Source organism: Copadichromis virginalis, linkage group LG6 (assembly GCF_057382275.1).
Source record: "Copadichromis virginalis isolate Kocher_CV1m ecotype Utaka linkage group LG6, C_Virginalis_male_GT1.1, whole genome shotgun sequence".
In the NCBI taxonomy this organism is placed as follows: Eukaryota; Metazoa; Chordata; class Actinopteri; order Cichliformes; family Cichlidae; genus Copadichromis; species Copadichromis virginalis.
The window spans coordinates 9,485,803-9,509,660 of NC_140623.1; the positions used below are offsets into that span (position 1 = coordinate 9,485,803).

The following is a 23,858-nucleotide window of genomic DNA, read 5'->3' on the forward strand; positions in this document are numbered from 1 at the left end:
TGAAATATATAAAGCTCAACAAAAAAACAAAACCATATCAGATCCTGATGTAATTCATTTTGTTGTTGTCTTTATTAGTCATTTAAAAAGAGGTCTAGAAAAAGTGTCCAGGAAGAGATTCTACTATTTATGCAGCACTGCCCCCGTGTGGCCACAAAGACACACAACAGCTTCATTTCTCAGCCTGTTGCCTTCTTTTTCCTTCATGATGTAAACAGTGAATGAACTGAAAGAAGTCAACCCATAAACTGTTAAACTGATACAACAGTCATGATGATTATGTAACAAGTTGTAGTTGACTTTCTGGTGGTGGTTTTGGTATACAATTTAAAAGCCATTTTCTTTTATAAATACACCATACACTTTGTTCTTGACCATTTCTTTTCCTCATATCCTTAATGGACAGTGGAGGAACACTACATTAGCTTCTGTTTAACATTTATCCAGGCGCCCCCACACTGTACCTCTACAGAAACCAAGGGAGAGAGACAGACACACAAAGATTTCCACTTGAATCTTGATCTCAAAATAGAAAAAGTTTTATCACAAAATAATTACAAGAGCACAAATAAAAACCAAAGACAAATGAAATAAAAGGCAAGGCCCTGCGACTGAACACAGCACATCTTGCACCTTTAAAATTCACAAATTTCACTTTTCTTTGTCAGTCTGTGGTATTAAAAAAATCTCAACATGATGACCAATGTTTGACCTTTCACCTCTAGCATAGTTTTCTCTGGATTTCAATCTGGCCACTCCAGAAATGACATTTATCAGTGTATGTACAGCATCCATTTTTGGTTTAGACAGTCTGACACAGACCGTCTCCATGGCAACCTCCGAGACTCTTCTTTTCCTAAAAAAAAAAAAAAGTCTCTATATGACCACCAACAAACCTGTTACACCATATTTTTTCACCAGCTCACCTTTGCTGAAGGTTCTCATACAAATCTAAACATCTTTTGAGAAAGTCCACATCACTCTGATCTGTAATGAAAACAGAAAAACAATGACAACACCAGCAGAGGCCTCCGACATAAACCTGGCAACATAAATCCAGATAACTTTGCTTATTTATCTCTTAAAACATTCAACAAAGATTACATTTCTAACAAATATACCAATATCAATATATATTCCAGAAACAGGACATTCCAGTTAGATCCTCTCCAAACTTACACTGGGCAGCTCAGCCCATCATCCACTTTTACAAAACAGAAAGCCGCCTGATACAACAGCCCCAAAAGTGACAAAAATCCACCTCCAAAAAGCAAAACTTCTCATAATGGAAAAACAAAAAAGATTGTCAGTCCTATCAAACACTTTCTCTTAATCTAAAGAAATTATTCCAACATCAAACTGTACAATTTACAAATAACTACCAAGTCTCTCATGAGAAAACTCTTGTTCACATTAGAGCTGTGTGGTACACAGTACGACTGATCTCTGTGAGTGATTCATTTCACAAAGTGTTTCGGCCTGGTGGCCAGTACCTTTGAAGGAAGTTAGTAATCTGTGCATAACAGAGCCACGTCTCCATTTCTAAGCAGAGACAAATCTCTGTTTTTTAGGGAGAAGAGAGAGCCCCACATGATGACTCGATGCCAGTAACAGTCTTTTACAGAAGTCTGCAGGCAGCCCACCCTGTGCAGGAGCCAGCTGACCAGCAGCAGCACTAATCTCCTCCAAAGAAAAGTTAGCATCCAGGACAGCTCTGTCCTCAGAGCTCAGCTGAGGAAGCCCCTGCAGCAGCTTCTCCACGCAAGCTTTGTTACTTTACTCCATCCCTAACATGGTGGTGTAAAAGTCCACGGCATACTGACCTGCTCTGCATCCAGGAAAAACCACTAACGCCACATAAACTACACTAACAACACCATACACAATTACACTAACTCATCATCAGCCTCACAACACGCCACACATAAAAAAACACAACTTTCAGCCAGACAAACCACACAGTCCACCAAACTTCCATCATTCACCAGAGAGAGGGAGAGATATAGAACGAGAGAGTTTAGTGGATGTGTGTTTGTGTGTGTGATACACACAATTTATGAATGTACTCTCCAATAAAGGTTATGTAGTTGATGAAAAGTGGGTTAGATTAAATGTTTACATTTCTTGTGCATGAAGTAAACTATAATATTTATATGTAAAATTCCACACCTACACCTGTGCGCCCTCACACTGCAGCACATTTTACTCCCCTGGTTGCAGAAACCGTTCTATATTTTGTCACAGCTGCAAAAGAAGCTCCACTCAAAGAAACTCAAAGATGATGGAGAGGAAGAGATTTCAGAACATGAGGCAGGAAGGTGGGGAGAGAGTGAGGCGGTATGGCACACAGGAAACGGTCGAGGGCAGACTCAAACCCAAGCTCCTGCAGTGGGAACTCTAACCTTTAGTACATGTGTCCCCACTCAGCCAGGTGAGATATAGCAGAACCATCAATTCAGAGTCTGACAGTAAGGGTGAAGACGAGCCTGACTGTTGGTCTGCTCCAAAACAAGCCCATAAGCAAGCTTTGAAATATTATGTTACAAAATTGTGAAACTGGGACATGAAATTTGATTTGAAAATGAAATTCATCCTGATCAGGAGCTGTTATGATCTAAATGGTGTTCTAGATCCAGTAAGCATTCATTCAACTTGTCTGCAGCAAAATTAAAAAATAAGTTACCACAAGTTGTTTTTTAAATTGGTAAATAATTGATAAAGTGTTAAAAGTACTGGTTGTGTTTGACCTCATCACCAGGATGAGTTGGAAATACCTCAAATTCCCTCAGGTGGCCTTTTGCTGGTTGGATTGCCACTACAGTCTGTAAACTGTGGAGGTAATTTTGTGAGCTCATTGGATGAGCAGTTTCTGAAATACTCAGACCAGCCCATCTGGCACCAACAACCACGCAATCTCTTTCCCCCATTCTGATACTTGCTTTGACCTTCAGCAGGTCATCATGAACATGTCTGTATGCTAAAATACTTTAATTTGCTGACGTCTGATTGGTTCACTAGACATTTGTGTTTAACGAGCAGGTGAACAGGTGTACCTGGCAAAGTGTGTGTAACCCTCAGTGTTACTGACATGTTCCACACTGATGCACAACAATACTCTGGGCCCCACACTGTTTTATTAAGTATGTCTAATCACTGTGGACATTACATGTACCTTCTTGAAGGAGAGGTCAAAGGTCAGTTACGTTTATAGGTTCCTGCTATATGTTGTGACATATACACAGCACAGTTGTAGGAATGATAGTTTCTAAGTTCTAAAGCTTTTTGTCAATTTTCAACCAATAAATCTTAAAGTTGACCTCGAAGACCACAAGTTGAATGGATTGTTAACATGACCCCACTCTACAGCACTGCAACATTTTAACATGAGTTATTTAAGACTTTCCAGGTATCCTGTTTACAGAAAAAGATTGATGAGCAGAAAAAAAGAAACAAACTTTAATTGTTTCTGATTAGAAGCTGTACAATCCGGACTGACTTTAACAAATGTGCTATAGGCTCAGCTGGAAAATAGTGAGCTTTACAAGACTGATTTTGTTCCAAAGGCTTTCACAGACCTCAACCAATCCTAAGGCTAATTAGCACGGCTAGAATTTTAAAAACATTTGTTAAATGTTGTCATTACTAACATATACCTGTTTTAGAGCATGGTGAGTAGCGAGAATGCAAAGTTATTGTTACCTCTAAAAAGAAAAATGTGAAGATGTGATGTTAGCATGAGCTATATAGTATCTCCAAAAGTTGATTCTGTTCATCTGGACTTTACGTTTTGTGGGAAAAACGTTTCGTCACTCATCCAATTGACTTCTTCAGTCTCAGCTGACTGCAGGTTTCCCCAATCTTACAGGGAGTGCAGAATTATTAGGCAAATGAGTATTTTGTCCACATCATCCTCTTCATGCATGTTGTCTTACTCCAAGCTGTATAGGCTCGAAAGCCTACTACCAATTAAGCATATTAGGTGATGTGAATCTCTGTAATGAGAAGGGGTGTGGTCTAATGGCATCAACACCCTATATCAGGTGTGCATAATTATTAGGCAACGTCCCTTCCTTTGGCAAAATGGGTCAAAAGAAGGACTTGACAGGCTCAGAAAAGTCAAAAATAGTGAGATATCTTGCAGAGGGATGCAGCAGTCTCAAAATTGCAAAGCTTCTGAAGCGTGATCATCGAACAATCAAGCGTTTCATTCAAAATAGTCAACAGGGTCGCAAGAAGCGTGTGGAAAAACCAAGGCGCAAAATAACTGCCCATGAACTGAGAAAAGTCAAGCGTGCAGCTGCCAAGATGCCACTTGCCACCAGTTTGGCCATATTTCAGAGCTGCAACATCACTGGAGTGCCCAAAAGCACAAGGTGTGCAATACTCAGAGACATGGCCAAGGTAAGAAAGGCTGAAAGACGACCACCACTGAACAAGACACACAAGCTGAAACGTCAAGACTGGGCCAAGAAATATCTCAAGACTGGTTTTTCTAAGGTTTTATGGACTGATGAAATGAGAGTGAGTCTTGATGGGCCAGATGGATGGGCCCGTGGCTGGATTGGTAAAGGGCAGAGAGCTCCAGTCCGACTCAGCTGCAAGGTGGAGGTGGAGTACTGGTTTGGGCTGGTATCATCAAAGATGAGCTTGTGGGGCCTTTTCGGGTTGAGGATGGAGTCAAGCTCAACTCCCAGTCCTACTGCCAGTTTCTGGAAGACACCTTCTTCAAGCAGTGGTACAGGAAGAAGTCTGCATCCTTCAAGAAAAACATGATTTTCATGCAGGACAATGCTCCATCACACGCGTCCAAGTACTCCGCAGCGTGGCTGGCAAGAAAGGGTATAAAAGAAGAAAAACTAATGACATGGCCACCTTGTTCACCTGATCTGAACCCCATTGAGAACTTGTGGTCCATCATCAAATGTGAGATTTACAAGGAGGGAAAACAGTGCACCTCTCTGAACAGTGTCTGGGAGGCTGTGGTTGCTGCTGCACGCAATGTTGATGGTAAACAGATCAAAACACTGACAGAATCCATGGATGGCAGGCTTTTGAGTGTCCTTGCAAAGAAAGGTGGCTATATTGGTCGCTGATTTGTTTTTGTTTTTGAATGTCAGAAATGTATATTTGTGAATGTGGAAATGTTATATTGGTTTCACTGGTAAAAATAAATAATTGAAATGGGTATATATTTGTTTTTTGTTAAGTTGCCTAATAATTATGCACAGTAATAGTCACCTGCACACACAGATATCCCCCTAAAATAGCTAAAACTAAGAACAAACTAAAAACTACTTCCAAAAACATTCAGCTTTGATATTAATGAGTTTTTTGGGTTCATTGAGAACATGGTTGTTGTTCAATAATAAAATTATTCCTCAAAAATACAACTTGCCTAATAATTCTGCACTCCCTGTATGAACAGTGCATGTATATGGTTACCTGTCCCCTTGCAAAACTTTGCTAGACCCGTCCCTGCACAGTTACCAGCTGTCAGTAGAAAAGGATCCTGATGTTATTTGTCTCTTAGAAACAGTTCATAACTTCCCTTCAACTCATTCATGTCACCTAAAAGGTAAACCTGTTTCTCCATCACCTGTTCAGCTCTGATGATTCAGTAAGGACATCTGCTGGTTTCATCTTCACGTTTCCCTCTCACCACATATCCAAACCGATATCAATGACCAGCAGCTGTTACAGCTGTGGCTCCAGCCAACATCAGCTGATACTAGAAAGCAATATTAAATTAATTCTAGCAGCAGCTGATCAAGCTTTAACCTGCTGCTGTTGTTTAGAGCGACCACCGCTGGTTTCCTCTTTCTGGCTCGAAATGTGTGATAAACAAACAAGAGAAAAGCAGGCAGAGCTGTGTTCAGTTTAAGAGAGAGGTTTTTGATACCTGAGAAGGAGTGCAGCAGCTCCATGGTGTCTGTGGCACAAGCAAGGTAACCATCAAGCTCAACTGCACTTTGGAGCCTTCTGGAGATTGGTCTGGAGAAGAATTCATCTTCATCAGATGACTCTCTTTGCTGATCCTCACTCTCATGCTCTGTTGTTTAGTATTCAGGACAGACCATCAATAACTTACAATGTATTAGGTGAAATACTCACTTAAGCATCTGTTCAAATGTAAAAATACACAAAAATGGGATCACATGAATCCTTACCAGCCTCTGTTACATCTGCTCTGTCAGTCCAGGAAGTCTTGAACTTGGATAAGAGGACTGCAGCTGCAGCCAACTCTGGATCCTCCATCATCGCTCCAAAACGCTTTTGAAGGCCATTTTGCAGGGCTCTGATGAGTGGCACGCATGTCTTGCTTGATGTCTCCAGCCTGCTAAGTTTGGACAGTAGTTGTTGGATTACTGGCAGGAGCCATCCCATAAAGGAAGTGGACTCAGACTGAAGAATGTTTGAAGCTTTCACCAGTGGCTTCATGGTGGTACAGTACTCCCTAAGGAATGCAACTTCTGCAGGACTCAACCTGTAAGACACAACAACAAAACCCACCATGACTATAATAGGGATCTTCTGATTTAATATTAAGAGTCTGCTCACGTTTTTAACCATCCATTAAGGAAAATTCACAAAATTTGCAACCATATTGGTAGGTGTCCAATTTTACTCACACTTTCACCTTGAACTCCTCACAAATGCTCCTGATGGCATTTTCCCCCTTCTCATCAATGATGCGTATTATCCTTTCACTGGCAAGGTTGGCTGAATTCCACTTTGTTGCATTGGGACGAATGATCTGTAGTTCACACTTGTCCTCTACCACTTCATTAGCCAAATGAGTTTTGTTCCAAATGGCCTGGCATTTTGCAAAGGTTGCACGGGAGAGCCTCTTGTAGGTTTCATTCATGCTCTCTGCTAGGGCAGCATCAGATGTTGCCACAAGGTTTAGCAGGTGACATGCACATCGCTGATGAGGCGGGAGTTGATACTCCAAACCAGAGTCTTCATCAAGAATTGCACTTGCCTCATGGTAGTCAATATGGTCAGTCAGGTCAATAGTTTCTGGGTCTGCTTCATCTTCAGCTTCATCTGCATCATTTTGTGCCCCAAACATGTGGAAGGCCTTGACAAAGTTGGATCCACTATCAGTTGTGGTTCTTACAACTTTGCCTCTAATCTTGTATTGGCAATGGATATCATCAAGCGCACCAGCAAGCATGTCAAATGTGTGAGACCCTCTCAATCTTTTGCATGCTGGTGCTGCAGATCTTCTTTCCAGGGACTCTTCCTCCAATGGCATGTGACTCCAAGGTAACTTTTCTGATGAGCTGACCAACAATCAGTAGTGGTAGCAACCAATTTGACTTTATCCAATGCTGCAACCAAAGTCATCTTCATGTGATCAGCAGCTTCACAGATTCTGGCACGGACAGTGGGTCTGGAGATGACTTTGGCTTGAGGTTGTAATGTGGTAACCAATTCTTTGAAAGATGGCTGTTCTAGCACTGCAAATGGCTGTAGACCCTCACATGTGAAATTGATGACAAGCATGTCAACAGTTGCTTGTGGAACATGTTTGTTTGCAGCTCTCAACATCAGGTCTGGTAACTTGGCTTGTGTATTTGCTGAGAGCTTGTTTGGTGTGGCTGTGGTCTTTCGCTGACGAGATGTTGATGCCACAGTGATATTGTACTGCTCAATCTTCGATGGATGTTTCCTCTGTAGAGATAAATATTATCACACGTCAGGTTCATACATTACTTCATAACATCACTGTGATTAACACTACAGGAAAACACATTTTTAAAACATCATTCAACTAGACATGAGCTAATCTTTGATTGTTTAGCATAGTATAAAAGAGTGGTGAATTTGGTCAAATCTTGCAGATATATTGCTGTATTTATTTACAAATGTAAACCAATTTTGAACGATCATTGCAAAAAACATGAATTTCTGTATACATTCTAAGTTCTGTAATCTGTATACTATCTGTAAAAAGAGTATCGACCAATGTATCAGTATCTAAATTTTTAACTCCTTTTTATCAGTATCACCCTAAAGTTTTCAGTATTAGTCAGGTTCTAAAAATACTAAGAGACCAAAATATGTGTATATAGCAAATGTAATTTAAGAAAAGGGATCACATACACAAAAATGCTGCCCATACAGCTAACAAATAAAAACAATCCACATTATGTTCTTTAAAAAAATATATCATATCGGGAAATATATAACCCTACTGATTAAGAGCCACGTCACTATGATAGACCTATATCAGGCCAATGATCCTGATCAACTGATCCATCAATCGGGCTCTGGTACATGTCAGCTGAGAGCTGGAAGATTAATTTGAGATGCAGCTCAGCACTGTGTTCAAATTTTGTTTTTGTTTTTTATATAGGCCAGCTGATTGTAGGCCTGTGAGTTTTAAATGACTACAAATTTAATTTATTGTAATGACGGTGGTTATCCAAATAATAAGCTAAAACATTCCTACGAATTTAGCTGTTCAGTGGTGACGCACGAATCCTACTTCCGGGTCTAAAGTAGTCTGCGTTTAATATGGCTTTTGTATTGTTAACATGTTTAATGTCATGTATTTTCTTCTATTTGATCTCAAAAAGCTCCTAAAACAGTCAGTGATCACTGTTGACCTCCCTCGGCTTTTATTACCGCTAATCATTTATTTTAGCTCAGTTTTTAAAACCTTAGTATGTAACTACAGCCCAGCCCATGCAGCAGTATATGAATGACTAACCTCGTATTGTGGATGGATTATCTCAGCATCCTGCCATGCGATTACATTTGTTCCTGATCACCGAGAACACTCACATTAACGTTTATGGAGTGGAAAAAAGTTAGCTTGTTTATATTATGCTAACATAGCTGTGTCGCTAGCGGTCACGTAGCACATCATTATATACCAGCTAGCCAAACTTCAGTAACCCTACAAACGTCACTGCTGTTTAGTTTTCTGTCTTCATTTATGCTGGAAGTGATAGCAGAGCTGTACGTTTGAATTTGTTTCCAAAACCCTGCAGTCAGGACATGCTATATTGTATTTAGATAGAAGCTAGCGAGCTAACGCCCTGCTAACTTCTAACTCTGTTAAATGTCATAAATTCCGTTTTCATGGATGCCTGGATGTTAAACTCAATTGTTACACCTGGTAGAGCAGAACGCTGATCATTTTATTAAAGATGAAAGACTTTAGACAGTTTTTCAACTCTCAGTAATGCCATAGTGATCGTTTGATATATGGACCTGCAGCGGAGTTTAGACCCAGACACGGCTAGTGAGGTCAGACTGAACAACCGGATAGTTCTATCAGGTGCACGTGTACACGTTGACAACCGTAACCATGGCCGCCGAGGGTATATAAATGCTGCACAAGGTTCCAAACGTCTGTTTACACTTGCTCGTGGACTTGTTTCGACCTGCTCCAACCTCAGCCTGTGGAAAGCTAAGTTTTGCAAAACATTTTACTGGAAGCGGATATAACTTGAACGCATAACAAGTACTTCATCTGTCGATCGTTTGTACTTGTTTTTGTTTTTCAAGTTTGAAGATGGCTCGCCGTGGACCCGGACTCCCCGACTGTCACCTGGACTTCGCTGCAGGTAAGTGTGAAAATTTCTTTAAATGTAAATTACTGTAATAATTTAACAAGTTCCAGTGTGAATATCAAGTTTTAACGTGATCAAATATGTGTATTCAAGATTGTTTCCCGTAAATTGTTTGTATGTTTTAAATTTTCCGGGAGAGGTGTAGAAATTATTAACGACTGATGTATGAATATGAAAAAAAGGTGTTACTTTGACTTGAAGGCTTCAAATTTGACACTTTTCTTTAAAATGAAATGGTTAAAAATAGCTTAATGGACTAAAATTTGTAAAATGCCCAAAAATCAGTTTCTGTGGTAACGGCATCTTCAAGATGTCATGGCCTCAGAACACGCAGGCGTAAACACACAGATCCAGGTCCCCTCCTGACATCCTTTTCTTCTCCGGATCAAAGACTTTATTGACATAAACTATATTTTTTCTCTGCTGCAAAACACAAAGATAAAAAAATACAAATAAAATAATATCAAAAGAATATGAAAACAGTAGTAATAATGGCATTAAGACCTATCTTCTGTTACTGTAATGCTTTTAACCTTATTAGATAGCAGAGAGAGATATTGTACACAGGGATATTTACACAGGGATAGCATGTTTACCACAGATTAGATGTACCTGTCCTTATGGCAGATACAGTCCTTGTGCACATTTCTAAAAATGTGGATTCTGAGTTAAGAGTTTCTGTTTGTTTGTTTGTTTGTTTGCTTGTTTGTTTGTTTTTCACTTGACCATCATTTTCAGACATACCTGCAGAGCTTTGTGTGTGCAATTCTTGCCAACTCTTGCCAAGAAGGTTGTGTTTTTATTTAAAAAAAAAAAAAAAAAAAAATATATATATATATATATATATATATATATATATATATATATATATATATATATATATATATATATATATATATATATATATATATATATATATATATATATAGGACATGCAATTGGTACATGTGGTCTAAATGTTACATTATGGTTTGTATCCACATATTTAACCTATGAGCTTTTTTCAAAATGTGTGACATCGTGAATTGTAAATAAAACAGGAGAATGAGCTGCATGGTTAGTTATAAATGTACTGTAGTATATTTATATAATAAGTTACTCATGTCCGGCTATTTACAAATCAATACCTATTATCCATTACCTATTCCAACATAGTGTTTGCATAAAGGCTTACAAGGAACAAATAAAACAAATTGAATGTACACAAAATACAGTGTCATATATAGTGTCAATATAGTGTCACCTTAAAAGTACACAGAGTGAGCTGCCTTGGTGGAGGTTTGGTGGTCTTCTATTAAAAAACTTCACTTAAAGATTGAACAAGTAGAAGTGTCATTCAGTCTGACATAAAATGCTTTTCTCTCATCCTCTGCTCAAACTAACAGATGTAGGTCTGTTGCTTTAACACTGGGTGTCTATTACATTCCTAATGTTATTTTAAAAATTGTTTCCTCACAGGGCGTCTTGACTATGTGGTTGAACGCCCTGCAGAAGAAGGCCTTCCTGAAGTCATCAGGATCCTGGATGACAGTCTCCAGAGCACCACCTCTTCTGGTGAAGCTCAGGACACTGATACCCAGCGTATCAGCGAAGGTGAGTATGGTGAGTATTTTATCCCTCTCTCACCCTCACCCTCTTCTGATGAAGCACCAGATGCTGATGACGGTGAACAGCAAGGTGAGTATGGTGAGTATTTTATCCCTCTCTCACCCTCACCCTCTTCTGATGAAGCACCAGATGCTGATGTCGGTGAACAGCAAGGTGAGTATGGTGAGTACCCCCCCTACCTACCTGTAGACGATGAAGAGTTTAGTGAACAGACTGACAATTCATCTGACTGGAACGACTCAGAAGAGTGGGGGGATTGGCTTAGCGATGACTCTGGGTATGACACCATGGATGAGAGAGATGATTCCCCTCTCATCCGGGAGCACCCTCCAGAGCCGTTTTGGCACGATTGGCAACGTCCTATTGCTCCAGGTGCTGCCCCCATCGCCATGCCGCCTTTCGGCCAGGCCAATGCCCCACTCTTCCCTCGAGTTGTTGCCCCAGTTGGTGATCCGCCAGCTGCTCCTCCCTCAGCTCCTCCCTCAGCTGCTCCCTCTGCTGCTCCCTCTGCTGCTCCTCCCTCAGCTGCTCCCTCTGCTGCTCCTTCCTCAGCTGCTCCTCCCTCAGCTCCTCCCTCAGCTGCTCCCTCTGCTGCTCCCTCTGCTGCTCCTCCCTCAGCTGCTCCCTCTGCTGCTTCTTCCTCAGCTGCTCCTTCCTCAGTTGCTCTCTCTGCTGCTCCCTCTGCTGCTCCTTCCTCAGCTGCTCCCTCAGCTGCTCCTTCTTCAGCTGCTCCCTCTGCTGCTCCTTCCTCAGCTGCTCCCTCTGCTGCTCCTTCTTCAGCTGCTCCCTCTGCTGCTTCTTCCTCAGCTGCTCCCTCTGCTGCTTCTTCCTCAGCTGCTCTCTCTGCTGCTTCTTCCTCAGCTGCTCCCTCTGCTGCTTCTTCCTCAGCTGATCTCTCTGCTGCTCCTTCCTCAGAAAAGAGAAGCAGAGAAGACATCTGCACCGAAGAGGTAAGTGCAAAGAGGTGCAAGGTGAGTGACCAGTTTGATGCCCCTTCAACATCCTCAGGTAGTTTTGGAGTCAGACGTTTCTGGGAGAGGCCTTTTAGCCTTTCCATGGATGACAGTGACTCTGATTAGTTTATGTTAGAACGTGTTTTTAAACTTTGTTTTTACAGATATAAGAACATGTGACTCGCACATGTGAAATGTATTGCTTTTTTTGTTGATATGTGACATTAATATTAATATTACATTGTGAATTAAAGGTAGTTTTTTAGTTGTTATTACTTCCAGTTACGTCCAAGATGGAGCAAACACCCCACCCAGAAGACAGCCTTACCCCGACCAACCCGATGAGAAGGATGGATGACCAAGTGAAAAACGGGAGAGTGGTGCTGTGTTCCAACTATGTAAGTTATCACCTCACATTGACAACAAACTGTATTGAAGACAAAATTCTTCCAATAGTTGGTATAAATCATCATCCTATGTCAGCAGCACTGTAGGTTTAGCTTTATTTATATTTTTCATGTGTATACGTTGGGTTTAAAATTGCTTTTTAACAACATACTGCAGCTACCAACAATGAAAATGCTGTTTTGTGTTAAAATGACGTCTTTCTCGTGTTATTACTTTGCAGGGCAGCTGAGAGTGGACAGAGCTGCACAGAGGACCAAAGATCCACTCTCAGCACTTCATACCTGACTGGCCACAGCACCAACCCTCCTCACCCTAGGTGAGGAGGGTCCTGACCCCGCCTGCACAGAGGGAGTTGTGAACATGCACTTCTGTGTTGGTGGGTTTAGGATCCTCCTCACACTCACACTGATGAAGACTGTCACTGGAAGATGTCTCCATTGCATCAGCAGGACGTAAGCATTTGTAAAATATTACAGTTTGTGATGTTTTGTACATATTTTTATTGCATCATTTAAAACTATGAGATATAAAATAAACCAATTTTCATAACATTTTCTGTGTATTTAGTTGTTTTCTTAATAAGTTCTTTGGAACATCATTGCAACCTGTCAGCTTTTTATTGAGGATTTAGAAAGTTGCTGGTGGCCCGAGTGTGTAGAGTGGGGTGTTGTTTTTGTCACATGGTGAAAGTGACCTCATGGGGAGCAAAGAGAACAACTGAACAATTTGGGGATTCACAGACTTTCGTAATCGCTAAAAACAATTAATAAAAATTGTTCTGTGTGAACTAAAAGCTCAAATATAAACCATCCTGACACTGACACAAATGATCTGCTGTTTATAAGCAGGACAGTGTTTTCATGAGCCTGGATGAAGCTAATTTGCATGAGTTTAACCTGCTGGTCAAAAACTTGCATGACTCTGATATCACTCTAACTTTCTTCTGTTTATTTATTCATTTTTGCTAATTGTAGTAGATTAATATGTTCACCAACTGATTGTTGGCCTGAATGTTTGAATGTTTGCAGTTTCAGGTCCTACTGATCAGTTTTAAGTATTGTAGAAAGTGAGCAGCAATTGAATCAAGTCCTGGGATGAAATGGGACAAAAGGGTAATGTGACAGCCACATTAGTTCCCTTCCCTCGTTTAACAATGTGTAAGCAGACTGCTTTAACCTGCAATTTACTGCATGTTGTTAGGCTGCATGGTACAACCACAGTCTGCTAACCACCCGTGGTGATCGAAGGTTTTGAGGTCTTGCTTGAGCTACTGATGAAGTTTTATCAACGCTTGTTAAGTTTCCCAACCACATTTTATCCTGATGGTCCAAGGCTTACATCTTTATGCTCACAGACGTACTTCTGTAATTAATCAGTGACCGATTTATTACTTTAAGTTACAGTGTGAGGGGCATTAATGAACATAAATCAGATTTAACTGGATTATGTGTTTAGGTCAAGAGACACAGACCTTCATCTTTAAGAGGCTCTTCTTGAATATCTAATCACGATGTTTGCCATGCAAGTACACTGGGCGGTTGTTTTTAACAGAATCATTTGAAGATTCTGATGAAATGAAGTATTGTTTCAATGAGTTGTGGCACCATTCTTGCTTTAGCAGTGAAAGGAGTCAGGTAGGGCTCCATCAGGAAGAGGGCCCCAGAGGTCCTATCCCCCCGCCCACTTCCCTGGGGCTTGAACATCAGTGGATTTCCACTTAAGCAAAGCCTCATCAAGTTCCTGCAAACAGCACCATACACACACTATCATGTACAGAGTGTGGATGCTGTGTCTAAGACCACGATCAATGTGTTTCCACCATCTGGTGCAAGCTTCATCTGTCTCACTGTGTTCTCCTAAAGGCCAAGACAGCAGGACAGTGAACTCAATCTCACTTATAGGTGCCAGAAATCAGAGGATGTGAGATTAATGGTGGTAATCAGGTTATGCATTTGTTGTCTTCTCAGCAGGTGGGAAACATCTCTCTTTATTTGTTTATGTACATGTGTATCAGAAATCTATTTTCCTGTACAGCTCAGGTTTAAGGCACAATGTTGATCTAATCTAATGAAGATCAGTGAAAATACTGACATTAGTGACGTTAACCCTTGACTAAGAGTTTCTTAGTCAATTGTTAATGGGAAACACATTTCCACACCACCATCTTCTAAGCTGTGATGCTACATGTGCAGCAGCAAACGTCCAATTAGTACCGATCAGAAGGTTGGAGGTTCGATCGCAGCCTAATCTGATCTGTATCTCAAAGTATCCTTGGACACGATACTGAACCCCAAACTGCTCTTTCATGTGTCCATCAGAGTATGAATGTTAGATAGAAAGAACTTAGGTACAGAAAAGTGCTTGTATGAATGGGTGAATGAGGTGTATAAAGTACTTTGAGTGCTTGAGTAGAAAAGTGCTATTTAAGAACAAGGATGTGCAAGAATTTGCTAGACACGCTCTTCTTTTTCCAAAACTAAAAATGTTATTTCAAATTTGGCAGCCTGTGTGTCAAAGAGACTGAAGAGTAACTAAAGGGCAAAGTCCAGGAATACAGCCAAACTCAGGAGATCAGTTAGGAGCACAACTGAGCAAAGGTGATTCAAAAAAATGGAGAGAAACTCTGCCATGCAGTGCCATGCTGAGCAGACTGGTTTACAGCCACAAGAGAGACTCAGCGTTCACAGATCATAAAATCTTCAGGGAGCAAAGCTCTCAGAGAAGCTATAATGCAATCCACAGATAGAATACAGTCAATAAGCTCCAAGTGAAATGTTAAACAGTGCATGGATAGCTTTTTGTTCAGCTTTTTCGTCGTATCCTTTTTCCCCCTTTCTAAAGTCTCTTCAGAGGCTTTGCAGTTTGTCAAACAGCAGCTGGTAAAAAGGCTTTTGCAGTGAGGCAGGGAGCCTGTTCAAACCAGATTATGCTTGATTTGATGACTGCAGAGAACTTGGGGCTGACAGCTCAGATTAGGATCGGTTCTCCCTTGAAAAGGCATTAGTGTGTTCTGTCATGGCAGGATTTCTGTTCAATGTGCAGGTAGATTGAAATCAAAGGGCACCAAAGACACCCAAACCTGAGGGATCATTACGTGACACCCAAAGCATCTGAGCAGTCTTATTCCTTCATCTGTACCAAATTACTCAGATTCACAGACGTCGTGCACAGCAGACCTGCAATACAACAATGAATAACAGGAGTTACGCCTGCGTTTGACAGGTCAAAATGTCACAGGGAGCAGTTCAGTAAAGTTTCATTCCCCTCCAGAAATCACTTCATGCATGATTATCAGGAACCTTTGAGTAATGACAGCACTTAAGTGAGTGTTTCCTTACCATGTTCCACTTTGTCACCAAGTTTTAGGATGAGAATGTTTTTTTTCTACTTTTTTTTTTTTTTATATCGTTGTTATTATTTCTGTTGTAATTTGTGTTTGTTTTTTGTTTGTTTGTTCAGTTTTTCAGCCTTGTTGCATTTTTTTCTATTTCCGTTGTGTTTTATTCAACTTCTGTTACATTTTGCAGGATTTTGCAGCTTTTTCTATTGACGGGTGTTTTCTTCAGGGCCACCATATTATCATTATCTTTAAAACTGCATTTGAAACTTAATGCTGAGTTTTTACTTTCTGCAGTTGAAGTTATCTAAAGAAACTGTGTGTGGGTGCAGCTGAAAAAACGTCTTTTGGCAAATAAAACAGAAATTCTGAAATCCTCTACTGCTTATATCAAAGAGAATAAAAGAAACCAAAGCTAAACTCTAAAAGATTATTTATTTCAGCTTGTTTACAGTTATCCACACCTCACAGCTTTTTATGGGTTGATAGTTTTCCTGATCCAATCTGCATACTCAGGATCACAGAGGTCCATGAAGGCAGCCGGTGCTCTGCATACAAAGTCTGGATCTCCCACAAAAGAAGAGACACCATAAATCCTGCCATTATGAACCACTCCTCCACCAGAGTCTCCCTGCAAGACAGAAATACAGTTTCCCAGTTTTATAAAATCTTTCTGTATTTTGAATGTTTAATAAATGCAGCTGTGAGCTGAGGGATCATGCAAACTCACTCGACATATATCTTTCCCAGGACTTTGTCCACAGAACCAGTGCTGATAGCTCCTGACTCGGTGGACCTCGGGGAATTATTTCTGTAAAATATCATTGAGCTCTGTACAGCTGACAACCTCAGTCTCTGCACAGTGAAGAGAGGGTGATTCACCAGGTTCTAGAAATAAAGGGACAATTAGTTCAGCTTAAAGCACTTTTTAAAAAATGATGCAGATTTGTATTTTATGCAGAAATGCAGAAAGAAATAAAATGGTCTGAGCTCACAGGAAAAGCTTGTTTTTGCTTTGAACACATTAGAAATGAAGAAAAATACAATTTCAGTACAAATATCTGCAACATCTCTTTACTAATAAAGTAACAGTTTGGATGGTTTGTTTTCTTTTTTCTTAATACAACAAATTTGTTAAAAATCATCTTACTCCTTTTCTCATTAGCTAGTCCAGTGGTGGCACCATAACCTGCGACCTCAACTCTGGAATGACACAAGAAGTGTTTGGACGCTTTTCTCTCCTTTTTTTTGTCAGTTACATACAAATACATATATTGATTGTTTTGCACGTTAACTTTGAAATGTTGCCCTGAGGCCTGTACTATGAAGCAGGATCTCATCTCTCCAGGTAACTTCAGAGTTCTATATGAAGGATTTTGACTTCTTACCAGAGAAAATTGTAAGAGTAACCCTGACCTGCTGTTATATTAGTTATGTCCTTTATAGAGTTTTAGTCACCACTTTATCATCACGCACCACACCTGGCTAGCATGCTTGCACTGTGCTTGCTCAGCGCATTGGGACACCATTCAAGCTCACTGCAGCACATGCTACTTCCTGTTTTAAAGGGCCTTGTAGCAGCCCTTGTTACATGCGTGGGCACGGAGCGTGAAGCAGAAAGCACAGCTTAAAAGAGAAGTTGATATACCCGGCGGCGTGACACTGACTGGTGTTTTACGTTTTCTCAAGCCAGCTAACGCAAAGTAAGCCAAGCCTTGTTGAATTTTCTTTGTACTATATCCCTCTGGTTAAGTTCAAGCTTAGAGATCATTTGTCCAGAAAAGCAGCATCACCATTCCTGGAAGATCCCTTGAAACTTTCAACTTTAGACCCTCCTACTGTACTACATGGACAGTGGGAGGGGCTAAAATTCTTCAATAGCATTTTTTCGTAGACATTTTTCAGTTTGCAGCCTATGTTTAAATTCTGTTGTTATATTAAGTTTTATTTTCTCTTAAACTAATAAACAGCAGAAAGTTTGCAGCTGACAGAATAAAAGCTGAAACTGTCTTTCAAACATTAATTAAATGAAATACTTAATTATCCATCCATCAGATTCTCCTGTGTAATGATAGGTCGTGATGTCAGTCAGGATTTTTGCTGTCTTTTTTTTTTTTTTTTTTTTTGCCTGTCCCATTTGGTTCTTTAGCCATCAGAATTGTTGTCTGAAGACCAACAAGGATACCCAATGGATTTACTTTGCCAAATGGATCATCGTGGCATTGCCGTATTGGTCCATTTGGTCGATCTTTGTTTTTATTATTTATTATATTTTATTTTCAGATTTTACAGACGGGACAGACATGAGTGAGGGATAGGAAAGGAAGAAAGAAAGAGGAAGGAAAGGAGAAACAGAAGGGGAGAGGGACAGTGAGAAAGGGGGGGGGAGAAAAAAAATCTCCTGGATCACCTGTTGAGAGAAAAATAGAAAACAAGCAAAAAAAACAAAGCAACATACTAAACACAACACCATCGCATTAATCTAGCTAAGTGTAAACAGCAGTAAATACTAAATATTCAATGTTGTTGTGCAGCACGCAGGACAGATGTGCTTCGAAGTAGCGGCCAAGAAAGGTGTAATTTGGGTCTACGAGCAGTGAACACCCGTGTGCATACCTGTGTGGATCAGCGCGCTTGTATTCCAAAGGTTTCTCCATGTAACGATCTGCTAGGGAGTGTGGGGGGGCCACAGCCCCGTCCTCCAGGGTGTGAAGCGGGTATGGAGGAGGTCAAAACTCCAGACATCCAGAGGCCCCCAGAACACAAGAGACCATGGAAGACCAACAGAGGGGCAGCCGCGCCACTGTCCCAGTAAGAGCTGAGGAGAGTCCCAGATGAGGGTTCACTCAGCAGCCGCGGAGCAGAAGCCAGGGGGAGTTGCAGTGACGCGCCCATGAGCTCCGCCGGCCCCCAGCTGCGCCTGAGTGACCGAGCCCCAGGCCGAGAGGCCGGGGGCACCCCACCTCCGAAGGGGCCCGAGCGAGCCCCAGGCTCCAGGCCCCGATAAGCGGCCACCAAGGAGTGAGCCGGTGTGTACCTGGACACCCACCCCCAGACACAAAGAACCACCAACGCACCGACACCTGAGGGAGTCCGCCACCGGCAGGGGAAGTGGTGGTGGGTGGAGATAGGCCTCCAAATCTTGGAGGGCCTGAGGTGTCCCCAGAGAGGTGGCGTCTGATACCCAACCTGACATATAGACACAGACATACAGGCACACACAGACACAAACATCCATTCCCACCCTCATGCTCTCATGTGCACTTACTCCACACTCAACCAACGTGGAGACAGACATAAAGAGACGCTGTACACACGATCACACTCCCCAAGCGTACTCTACAAACCGGGTCTAGGTACCCTTGCCCCTGGAGGGGGGAATTGCACCCAGACCCAGGTGGTGTTACCCTTTTCCCTGCGGTGGGGAGAGGCAGACCACCCCGACTCCGTAGCAGCAGGGAGGCCCCACACCCCAGACCGCAGTCGGACGGCCAACTTCTCCTAGCCCTCCCGCTCCAGCAGGCCGCAGAGAACGGGGGTGGGAGAAGACTCCAAACCTCCCTCCACCCGCTCATTGTAGTGTTGATGCATGTGTGTTCTAAGGTGCAATTAAAACCCAGGAGGGCATAGAGCTACCTGCCAAGGAGCAGCAGGTAAGCGCATAGTCTCTCCTGATAGTCTTATTGAACAAAGCATCTGAAGTTCTTGCACATTCATATAGTGCTTTTACTACTAAGCAATTTTCCACTCACACACACACACACACACACACACACACACACACACACACACACACACACACACACACACACACACACACACACACACAACACTGGTTTTGTTTTTCTGCAGCAGCTGTTACTTTCAGTCTGTATTATGCATTTAAACCCTTCATATTTTTCTAATATTATAGTTTTATCTTCCTTTTTAAAACCTGCATTGCCAGTATAGTTTATCCACATCCATTAGGATTGAAAGCCCTGGTTAACTTGATAACCAGGGCTTTGAATTGATAAGCAGCTTCCTGTGAGTACTTATCCTGATTCCCACTGTTGGGATAAGATAAAGGAAATATATTCTACATATGCTGAACTCACTTCACAGCACAGAGCTCAGGTCAAGAAGAAACTTTAAGAAAAAAAACTTCAAAGCAAGAAACTTTGAGCCACAGGAACATCAAAGTATCATTTGAATCTAAAACTGAAGTTAGCACGACGTATCAGTATCTGTCAGAACACATGAACCTGAAGCAGAAACATCCACAACTCACAGTCAGGTAGTTTTATAGGTTGGATATCAGAGCTGCTAGTAGCTGCAGCAGCATGATGTCATGAACTCTGCCTGTGCTGGTGTCTTTGTCTGTATAGATCTCAGCTTCTGCTGTTATCTGCACTTCTTGTTCCGGACCCCCTTGATGCACACTTAGATTTGCAAACATGGTCCTGCATGTGCACAGCAAACATAAAACATGATTACTGATGGTCACCATATTTTATTTCTCATCTTGTCTGAATGTATTTTACTTTTTACTGAATAGCAAAAACATGGCTACTAGACATTCCTTGGGTTAACAAGTTTTAGTTGCTGCTCTGGTCTCCTCACCCTCCTGGCTTCAGACGGTGAGCTGCAGAATCCAGCGGTCGCTGATCAAAGAGCCTCCACACAAGCTGGAAGGTCCATGTGGATAAACTGCTCTGAGCTGTACATGATACTGTCGCTCACATTCATCACCTCCAATGACTCTCTTTTGCAGAGCGACCTCTGTGTTCGCCGTCACACCTGAAAGAGGAATCCCCCGCCCACCAGGTCACTGCCAGTTTTTCTTTGTACCTGTAAAATATCTGCTCTCAGAAGTAAGGCAGAAACACACAGTGAGGACCAGAGCCATTAAATATAGATACTGTAGCTGAGCACTCGGTGATACAGAGAAAAGAGAAAAGGGCACCACACATAGTGTTGCTGCCATTCACTCTCTAATGACTGCATTTCAGTTTGAATATTGGACACTGCATAGTCACATAGTGTCATTATGAAGCTTTATGAACTGCAAAGCTGCAAAGCTCCACACATTTATGCAAAGTTACTTATCGTCTCTTTTTGCTTTTGGCTTTCATAAAGTTACAGAAGGGAAATGAAGGTAAAATATTTCTATAGAGAAAGTGCTTCACAATAATAATCAATAAAAATAAATACAAACATTAAAAGACAATAATAATATCCACTACCTAAAATTAAGCCTGTACAAATAAGTAGAGCTGCTCTTTCAAATGTTCAGACCGCAGAGATCAAATGTAATATTAGTGCATTCCATAGATTATCAGCCAACAGCCTTGAAGACACACTTAGTCTCTTTTGGTTTTCAGCCTAGAACGAGGAACCACCAGCAGGTTTCTGTCAGAAGACCTCAGTGACCTGCACCTTATAGATGGAAGCAAATGAAGTTTGATCTCAGCTTCATGTTCTTGTTCTGCTCGTGCTCTGATTTGAATTACATGTTCTACACACTTCACTGTATCTCACTGTCAGTTTGTCAATTTGTGACATTAATTCAGAGGAATGTGGTGTAAACCAATGATTTATAAACCTAAAACAGCTCATGATCACTAACCAATGCTAACTTTGAGAAGCAATGCAGAACATATTGTGCCCTCTGTGTGGCTAATGGAGCTCTTAAGAGTAGAAGAGCAAAACAAAAGAAAAAAAAAACCTCGCTCACGAGTCTGCGACTGCGTGCTGACAGAGAGCGAGTGGGTTACCTCTGTGTGACTTCAAGCTGCAGAGGGTAAGGCTCTGACTGTGGTCTGCATATATGTGCCGAGCAGCAATTCAGAATACCCACCGTGCACAGTTTCTGTGAGGTTTGGCATAACTCGATGCATTGAATCATTTTCATATTATACAGACAGAATTATGCAGTAAGAACCTGCAGTTAAATATAGAAACTGTTGTTGAATACTCACTGATACACAGAGGCAAGAGAAGAGGCAGCAGACACAGTGTTCCTGCCATTCACCCTCTAACAACTGCCTTTCTGTTGAGCAAACACTTTGGCGACAGTGGGAAGGAAAAACTCCCTTTTAACAGGAAGAAACCTCCAGCAGAACCAGGCTCAGGGAGGGGCGGGGCCATCTGCTGGGACCGGTTGGGGTGAGAGAAGGAAGACAGGATAAAGACATGCTGTGGAAGAGAGACAGATTAATAACAAGTATGATTCAGTGCAGAGAGGTCTATTAACACATAGTGAGTGAGAAAGGTGACTGAAGAAGAAATACTCAGTGCATCATGGGAATCCCCCAGCAGCCCACCGCATTGCAGCATAACTAAGGAAGGATTCAGGGTCACCTGGTCCAGCCCTAATTATATATTTTGGAAAGTTTTAAGCCTAATCTTAAAAGTAGAGATAGTGTCTGTCCAAACAGGAAGCTGGTTCCACAGAAGAGGGGCCTGAAAATTGAAGGCTGTCCCTCGTATTCTACTTCTAAATACTCTAGGAACAACAAGTAAGCCTGCAGTGTGAGAGTGAAGTGCTCTAATAGGGTGATATGGTACTACAAGGCTTTTCAGGGAGTTTTTAGGACATCCTGATAATAATGAATTACAGTAGTCCAACCTGGAAGTAATAACTGCAGCTTCACTCTGAGACAGGATATTTCTAATTTTAGAGATGTTGCTCAAATCGAGGAAAGCAGTCTTACATAGTTGTTTAATATGTGCATTGAAGGACATGTCCTCGTCAAAAATCACTCCAAGGTTCCTCACAGTGTTATTGGAGGCCAAGGTAACGCCATCCAGAGTAAGAATCTGGTTAGATGCCATATTTCTAAGATTTTAAGGGCCGAGTACAATAACCTCAGTTTTATCTGAATTTAAAAGCAGAAATTAGAGGTCATCCAGGTCTTTATGGCTTTGAGACATTCATGTAGTTTAACTAATTGGTCTGTGTTATTTGGCTTAGCTAAGCTAAGGTAGCAAATTCCTAAAAATACAGGGAGTGAATACAAGAGAGTGTGCTTCGGATGAAGCAAGTGAAGATTAAACTATGAAATAAGAAGTTATCTATAAGTTTTTAGTTATTTCGGCTATCCAGATAAGCTACACAAAAACACAACCATGTGTTGGAACAGGAAGTGATAGGAGGTGAGAAAAATAACCTTAGGACAGGTGAGATTGGTCAATGGTAGAGCTATTTTTCTGAAATTACACACGTTAGTAACGTGTGTAATTTCAGAAAAATAAAATAAAAATAAAAATAAATAAAATAAAAATAAAAAAGAAATAAAAATAGGAAGACACAGTGCTGGTTCAACAAGACAAAGTGGACAAGTTTACAACACCATTCAACGCAACACCACACAAAGTTGTAAGCAGAACTGGAAACCAAGTCATTATTGAATCACCAACAGGAGCTCGCTATCACCGGAATACCACACATGTGAAGAAATACGAGACAAATGAGACCAGAGAAGGACACTATGACACAATACCTGAAAGGGAGGAAGGTGAAACACCCACAAAGACTGACACCTTCACTCCAACACCACAAGAGGGCTCCCAGGGGCCAGAGAGACCAAGTAGATCACAGAGGGCTAAAAAGATACCCGAGAGGTTTCGTGATTTTGTGGTGAAATGAACTATAATATGTTAAGGTGAAGAGGTAACTTACATTTGGCAAGTTTCAAGTTCATATGTGTATTTCGACATGTATATATTGAAAAAAGAAAGGTACATGTGTGGTGAGACATTTAGATTATATAATTGTTAGAAAGTAAGACAAGAAGAATGTTCAATGTTGGGGGAAAAAAAGACATCAAAGTTATTACAACTAAAGTTTGAATCTAAGGAAAAGGGGGGTGTCATGTATTGATATGGCTGTCTTAATGTGATGACCTTTGAACCGGATGTGGTTGTCCGAAGGAAGCCCCGTTAAGTGGCTAGTTGTAAGATGGACAGTGTTCAATAAAGCAA

General features: G+C 41.2%; 2 protein-coding genes and 1 long non-coding RNA gene across 3 annotated transcripts; 1 reads left to right on the forward strand and 2 right to left on the reverse strand.

Moving 5' to 3' along the window:
- Positions 1 to 523: 523 nt before the first annotated feature.
- Positions 524 to 6,704, reverse strand: LOC146707165 (uncharacterized). The gene is made up of 5 exons (XM_085458497.1): positions 6,630 to 6,704; positions 6,168 to 6,484; positions 5,900 to 6,049; positions 927 to 987; positions 524 to 856 (listed from the first exon to the last, which is right to left on the reverse strand). The coding sequence occupies exons 2-5, from the start codon at positions 6,436 to 6,438 to the stop codon at positions 652 to 654; spliced, it is 687 nt and encodes a 228-aa protein (XP_085314623.1). The 5' UTR covers positions 6,439 to 6,484; positions 6,630 to 6,704; the 3' UTR covers positions 524 to 651.
- A 2,667-nt stretch (positions 6,705 to 9,371) lies between these two features.
- LOC146707166 (uncharacterized) lies at positions 9,372 to 12,744 on the forward strand. The gene is made up of 2 exons (XM_085460840.1): positions 9,372 to 9,581; positions 11,046 to 12,744. The coding sequence occupies exons 1-2, from the start codon at positions 9,530 to 9,532 to the stop codon at positions 12,272 to 12,274; spliced, it is 1,281 nt and encodes a 426-aa protein (XP_085316966.1). The 5' UTR covers positions 9,372 to 9,529; the 3' UTR covers positions 12,275 to 12,744.
- A 7,171-nt stretch (positions 12,745 to 19,915) lies between these two features.
- LOC146707167 (uncharacterized) lies at positions 19,916 to 23,128 on the reverse strand. Its single transcript, XR_014920772.1, has 3 exons — positions 21,854 to 23,128; positions 20,496 to 20,672; positions 19,916 to 20,335 (listed from the first exon to the last, which is right to left on the reverse strand). It is a non-coding gene; the product is annotated as an uncharacterized LOC146707167 (long non-coding RNA).
- Positions 23,129 to 23,858: the final 730 nt, after the last annotated feature.

What these genes read in the sequence shown, in the direction of transcription:
- LOC146707165 (XM_085458497.1), bottom strand. Translation starts at nt 6,438, where the DNA reads ATGAAGCCACTGGTGAAAGCTTCAAACATTCTTCAGTCTGAGTCCACT. An exon ending in GCTGCTGCACTCCTTCTCAG is followed by an intron (nt 988 to 5,899) that starts GTATCAAAAACC and finishes TTTTCATTACAG; the next exon opens with ATCAGAGTGATGTGGACTTT. An exon ending in TATGAGAACCTTCAGCAAAG is followed by an intron (nt 857 to 926) that starts GTGAGCTGGTGA and finishes TTTTTTTTTTAG; the next exon opens with GAAAAGAAGAGTCTCGGAGG.
- LOC146707166 (XM_085460840.1), top strand. Translation starts at nt 9,530, where the DNA reads ATGGCTCGCCGTGGACCCGGACTCCCCGACTGTCACCTGGACTTCGCT. An exon ending in TCACCTGGACTTCGCTGCAG is followed by an intron (nt 9,582 to 11,045) that starts GTAAGTGTGAAA and finishes GTTTCCTCACAG; the next exon opens with GGCGTCTTGACTATGTGGTT.